This window comes from Tachypleus tridentatus, chromosome 13, assembly GCF_004210375.1.
Source record: "Tachypleus tridentatus isolate NWPU-2018 chromosome 13, ASM421037v1, whole genome shotgun sequence".
In the NCBI taxonomy this organism is placed as follows: domain Eukaryota; kingdom Metazoa; phylum Arthropoda; class Merostomata; order Xiphosura; family Limulidae; genus Tachypleus; species Tachypleus tridentatus.
The window spans coordinates 144,505,021-144,512,275 of record NC_134837.1 but is presented as its reverse complement, the minus strand read 5'-3'; the positions used below and the strand labels follow the sequence as shown (position 1 = coordinate 144,512,275).

General features: G+C 29.9%; 1 protein-coding gene across 2 annotated transcripts in view; it reads right to left on the bottom strand.

The window, feature by feature from the left end:
• Positions 1-5,951: 5,951 nt before the first annotated feature.
• Positions 5,952-7,255, bottom strand: part of LOC143240743 (uncharacterized) — a 48,313-nt gene continuing 47,009 nt past the window's right edge. For both annotated transcript variants that reach the window (XM_076483702.1, XM_076483703.1), the window contains one exon: positions 5,952-7,048. In XM_076483702.1, the coding sequence (XP_076339817.1) occupies positions 6,981-7,048 (68 nt within the window). In that variant the 3' untranslated portion in view covers positions 5,952-6,980. The remainder of the gene's footprint in view (positions 7,049-7,255) is intronic.

The following is a 7,255-nucleotide window of genomic DNA, read 5'->3' as shown; positions in this document are numbered from 1 at the left end:
GCAGTATACTTGACTGGAAAGTACGTAAGTGGTTTATATCAACCTCTTAACAAAGACTATGAAATGTATCATCTTTACAGCTATGACAAAACAAATTAATAAAATGCAGCCTTCTTCAACTGATGTTTATAAATGATATATCAAAGAAAGCATAGCAATAGATGAAGTTGTTATCTAAGATATCATAAATTTCGTGGCTGAAAGAATGATAGGCTCTTTCTACATACATGGAACTAGGCCAGAAAACAGACAGCCACTTGTGAACATTGCAATGTCCACAGAAGCTCCTGATAATGTTACAAAAAGCTCATGAAAAAGTGGCACCTCTCCCAGTTCTCTCTTGTTTGGATCTCTAAGACAGTCTTATAAGATCAACATGTTGTCCTAGACAGAAATGGATTTAGAACTGGTTGGTATGCCAACATCCAGAGAGCCAACATTAACTGTCATCAACCTCATGATGCATCTAAGCATGGCATGTATAAACACTGCTAAGTATAAAACCTTTGGAGATCTGTTTGATCAGTTACTATTATTGATAACAGTTACACAAATGAATAATCCCTTGAACATGGTTAGTGTTTCCTGAGGAAATATCAAAATGTAAAACAAAAACTGGAACCTGGGTGTTGTAACATCACTATCATAACAATGCTTAAAAGTATTGTCAAATGACAAGGACTAGTCAAACACTGAAAATTTTCTCCTGAAATGTCTGGATCATGAAGTGTGAAGAATGACTGGTATACTATGGTTGTGAAGCCTACCTTGTTGGTGGTGTGTGATGATATCCTGTGAACTGTAAAGGCAATGTCATACAACCATTGCACAATCCTAGAACTAAAAGTAGATAAAAAAGAAGCAGTTTCACAAGTGTTCTTGCATCTTAGTCAAGCAAGCACTTGGAGTAAACATAGGGCTAATGTAGAGCCTTGGCTGAGATACTGGATCAGAAACATATGATGCTACCATATTCTTATTCTAGTTTAAAACTGATGTAAACTCTCCTCCCAAAGTTATTCACTCAAACTCACAGACAGGAGGAGACATATTTCATGTTATCAGTCATCCATGTCAATAGCAGATGTGGCCCTATTTAGTTTTCAGTAGTATAGGAAAAGAAAGATGTCTGAAGACAGCAGCTGAACAACCAGAGCAAAGCAAGGGTTTAAAATGTATCAGAGATATTCCATCTCAAGTAGAAGAAGATACTGATGAAGCTTATATGTACTGGTATCTTTAGTCCACTGTGAAAAGAAGCAGGATTATTTGGATGCTATAAACTTTATATATATAAAGTTATTTGCTAAGGAGAAGAAATCAAGAGAGAAACTGTCTCCAATGGTGAAGTATTTTAGGCAACATCTGAAGTACTTAATGTCTAATCATGTGTATGGACATATTCAACAGTGTAATATCTTCAATTGTTGTTCACCAGCAATGGATGAATGCTGAAAAACACAAGGTATCTTGTTCCCAACATGATGTTGCTGCCACCCACTTCAGATACCAACCTTACCACTGTGTAATATAATTGTCAGATTAACTGTGTTACTAGAAGATGCAAATGCCACAGAGAAGATCTGGTGTGCTCAGACACATGCCCATGTGAGAGTGAGAAATATTATAAAGTATAGTAAATATAATATACAGATTCTAGGGTAGAATTGCACTGGTTAGACTAATTGTAAATTACTGATAATATTTTTATGAGTATAAACAGGTAAAAACAGAGATGTAAAAACATTTTAATGTGCAGTAGCTCCATAACTGTAGTTTTGCAGCCTATGGTTCAACATTATTATCCACATTATACACTCATGGAAATTATTCTATAGCCTGTTCACTACAAGTGCTGTGTTTGTGATTACATAAAGTGATCTTAAAAAAATATGAAAGTATGATACAATGTTATGTTTCTATGTCTATGACTGAAGAGGTAAAAGTATATAGTTCTGCTTAAGGGTTAAGGAGGTTGACGTAATATGTAAATTGCCAAACTTCTCTGAATTATGTCCTTTTTTGTGAGTAATGTGAAATGTTTTTCTAGAAATAAAACTTGTACAGTAGGTGGTGATAATTAACTACCTTCCCTCCAATCCTATACTGCTAAATTAAGAACAGTTAGTAGAGATAGCCCTCACATAATTTTGCACAAAATTCAAAACAAAAACCATTATTTCAGGAAGTTATGAAGTCTACAAAAGAAATAGGTGAATTATATGAGTACACCATTACACTGGCACCTCAGGCTGTTTACATAGACTCAGGTAACCAGTTTTGGAAAGATGTCTAAAATCTTTATGCATCTGGTACAATAGTCACAAGCTTTCCTTAGTGTTAGTGAATCCTGCATTCTGATTATGAACTTCTTTGATGAGCTATAATAGTTGTATGTGTTCATGAATAGACATATGCAGCATGAACATTTGGTAAGTTCAGTAAAAGCTGGTAATATGACAAATAAAACATTTACAGAGAACTTCAAGTACAAAGTATAGTATTAGTACATGGGCCACATGTTCAATGGTAAAGAACAGTTTTCAAGAAACCATGTAATGATTAAAGGCAATTCCCATGGACAAAACTCTGAACAGAGTCTATCACAGGGATTAAGAGGCTTAGCTTATATCTAAGAAAATTTAGCAGTACTGCAAGAATGTTTTTATTTATTTCAGCTACATTTGAATTTGATCTGATGAAAGAAATTACCATTGACAAACTTGTATTGTTATGAAAACATTTTTGCCTCAATAACGATATTCTAACAGCTTCTTTAAAACAAACTTCCAGTGCAAAAAATCTGTTTTATGAGCATGGATTGAATAAATAAATTGTAACCTTTAATAAATTAAAAATACAAATTTTAACATTGCTTATTTTGCAAATTAAGGAATAATTCAACAGTGAAAACTTAAAAAATGTTATCAGAAATTAGTTATTTCAGTCACTCCAGTTCAATAAAATTACATAGTTACTGAGATGGATATCTCACACTCATATCTGTATTACAGGTTAAATTTGTTTGTTGTAAGCAAAGAACTACAGGTTTTCCACAAGTCCTACCACATCCCTCCAATCAAAGGGTGATGATGATGTAGATGGTTGAGTTACAAGTATTAAAAGCTTAATTATAACAAAAATAATTTTTTTCAAGTAGGAGAGAGATGTGTTTATTAGTGATATAAAGGAGTTAAGGTTTAAAATGCACTGAGAATGTGAAATGTCTTAACTGTGATATGGGCCAGTCAGAAGTTAATGAGAAGGTAATATAAAGCAGAAATAAAAATGGGTCTTTACCAAAAAACACAATATGTAAATATGAATTAATTGTTTAAAGAACAAACATTATGCAATTTTTACAAAAATTGCAAACCTATCAATATGTTTCAAGCATATTTAATCAAAAGTAATAAAGAGCAAACAAACATTCAACAACAATACAACTCAAATTCACAATTTATAGTGATTTTGTATTTGTTTAACCAACATGAGGCAACATACATGATGAATAATTCATGTTAATTAATAACAGTAAAATATGAGAATTAATGAATTAAATACCATGTGTTTCTAAAAACCACTGAATTATATAAACTTATTAAACAGTAACTTTTAAAGAAAATTATAAATCACTGTTATTATAAGTATTGAATAAATTTTGAAATCCCCAATTTTATAAAATGCATTGTATATTACTAGCTGGGGTACCTGTACCCTGGACAGAAGTTATGTAAATTCATGATTAATGAAAGATTATCTTATGACATGAAAAGTTGTTTCCTGTATGTACAAAAATTCCAAATGCTCATAAAAAAAAACACAAAATGCGAAACTGTAAATCTTTATGTATCTTCTCATGGACTCAACAAACTTTCATGCCAAATTTGGTGAAGATCCATCAAAACAGGGGAAGTAATAGTAAAGAGATCATGCAATATCACTCATAAAAACCATAAAATGCAACACTGAAAATTTGTATTTCCCCATAGACCAATTTTGGTGAAGATCCATCCACATCCTGTGAAATATTTACATGGACATACAACAGACAGTACTAATATATTTACATAGACGGGACCAGTGCATTAAATCCATGTGTGGCATATTCATGACATTATATATATCTGCACCTTAAAATAAAGTTCTCCATGACAAGAAACAGGAAATTTGTGACCCCCTATTGCAAATCTATGTACACACAGGATAAAAATTTTGCAAAGTTGAAGGGTTGCACATCTCTTAATAAAAATGTTTTTCCAATATCGTATTATAGTATGCTATTTTGGTTTAATGTTTATGATTTTCAAACTTTAAAATATTTTTACTTGTTCTCTTAACATTATTGTAACACCATTGTCTTTAAAACCAACCACCAAACAAGTACGAAAATAAAAATTAAACACTAAAAACATTTTAACCAACACATTAGCAAGCATAATTTCCTGAACAATGTTTCAGTTTTCAATCATAGAAAATGAAACAAAATACTTCTCATTAGTTACTCATATTATTATAAAACGTCAAAATAAAACAAAAATCAAACACTTATGATTTTGATTTTCTTTTAAATATCTAGTTGCCAAGAAACAATACTTTAAAAGCTATACATAAAAACACAGAGTAGTGAAGTAAGAAGAATCTGCAAACATTGTTTATAAACTATTCCAAATATCAGTGGAACATTGTTTATAAACTGTTCCAAATATCAGTGGAACATTGTTTATAAACTATTCCAAATATCAGTGGAACATTGTTTATAAACTATTCCAAATATCAGTGGAACATTGTTTATAAACTATTCCAAATATCAGTGGAACATTGTTTATAAACTATTCCAAATATCAGTGGAACATTGTTTATAAACTGTTCCAAATATCAGTGGAACATTGTTTATAAACTGTTCCAAATATCAGTGGAACATTGTTTATAAACTATTCCAAATATCAGTGGAACATTGTTTATAAACTATTCCAAATATCAGTGGAACATTGTTTATAAACTGTTCCAAATATCAGTGGAACATTGTTTATAAACTGTTCCAAATATCAGTGGAACATTGTTTATAAACTATTCCAAATATCAGTGGAACATTGTTTATAAACTATTCCAAATATCAGTGGAACATTGTTTATAAACTGTTCCAAATATCAGTGGAACATTGTTTATAAACTGTTCCAAATATCAGTGGAACATTGTTTATAAACTATTCCAAATATCAGTGGAACATTGTTTATAAACTGTTCCAAATATCAGTGGAACATTGTTTATAAACTATTCCAAATATCAGTGGAACATTGTTTATAAACTATTCCAAATATCAGTGGAACATTGTTTATAAACTATTCCAAATATCAGTGGAACATTGTTTATAAACTATTCCAAATATCAGTGGAACATTGTTTATAAACTGTTCCAAATATCAGTGGAACATTGTTTATAAACTATTCCAAATATCAGTGGAACATTGTTTATAAACTATTCCAAATATCAGTGGAACATTGTTTATAAACTATTCCAAATATCAGTGGAACATAGCACTTGTTTGTTTTTCTCAGTAAAGGAGAACATGATAAAAATCAATTGAAAAAGAAGCACTCATATAGTTATCCCAACTTTTAGAATGAAACCTAAATGAAACCTAAATGAAACCTAAATGATTTATTATCACTTAAACCTCAAGAGCAGGTAACAATGATGGGTCTTACATTCTAAATGCATTTTCAAGTTTAATAAAAAAAAAAAGATAAATTTACATTAGCCCAAATTTATTTCATTGTATTTTAACTACATTTTTTTTTTTTTTACATAGCTCTTGATATCAAACTACATATTCAGGTATATTAGTTTGTTTTAGAGGAAATTGCACATCGGGCTATCTTCCATGTCAACCATAGGGAAACAAATCCCAAATTTTAGTGTTGTAAATCATAAACTTACTGCTGTCTCATAGGAATATGAATAAAAAGTTTAATTATACGTGCATTACAGGCTCGAATGTTTATGACTAAAATTCCTGTTTGTTGAGGTTTTAAACAATTTTTTTATTGCAGTATTAAAACTAGTAAACATTATTTAGAGGTTTACTCAGATATTTATGTAAAAATTCTTTATTTTTATTTTTTGATATATCATAATAATCAGCATATCATGTGGTGAAGAAAAAAAAGAACAAAAGTTAATAATTACAACTTTTTTGAATATATAATTTTGTGTGTGTGTTTTTCTTATAGCAAAGCCACATTGTGCTATCTGCTGCATCCACCAAGGGGAATTGAACACCTGATTTTAGCATCCTAAATCCATAGACTTACCACTGTATCAGCAAGGGGCATTTAAATTTGTAACAGTAAAAATGAAATAACTTAAAAGTTACCATAATACAACATACTTTAAGCTGTATCAACTTAATAACTAGCATTAGGTAATGATCTACCCTCAATATCAGTTGCCATATGTTTATTTAAAACAAATAGATAGATGGCTATAGAACTTCCTTTAGGAATCTGTTTAAAAGTTATGATAATAATACATATTCATTCTGTATCATAATTTAATTTTAAAAAAATGGTAGTAATATTTGATATTAAGTGGCTGAAACATTTTATAATGCTAACAAATTAAAACAAGCCTATATAAATATATATATATATATATATATATACTTTGTTCTATACATTTTAGACCTCAGCAAATACATGATATATCTCCACATGGTTTGTTTTCTTGACACTTGAAACTATACAAACTGTGATTTTATTTTCATGTATATTAAGGTCTTATGTTTATGAATTATTTTGTTAATTAACCTGTACATTTATAACAGAAAAATGAAATTTTATGTAAATATAAATATCATAATTACTGAAATTACAAAAATTGGCAGTATTAATACCTGCTGCACAGATTATTTCATTTTGTATCAAACATATTAGTTTTAATTAATCTTTTTGCAGTGGCACACCTGCAGTAGACCAGAGTCACATTACAGAGCACACAGAACTTCGCCGATCTTGATTCTCAAGCAAAGCAGCACGTCTTCGAGATGCTAGTAAAATAAGAATATATGTTTCTAAAATAACTAACGAATGTAAAAACTTTTATAGCTTATAATGTTTATACACTACTGCCCTTTTATTAACTTTGAATTTGTATGGTAAAATTACAAGTGAAACAAAAATAAGTAAATGAAAGAGGCAAAAGAATATTGTTGTAAAAACATAAAATTATAATAAATATTAAAAATATCGTAACA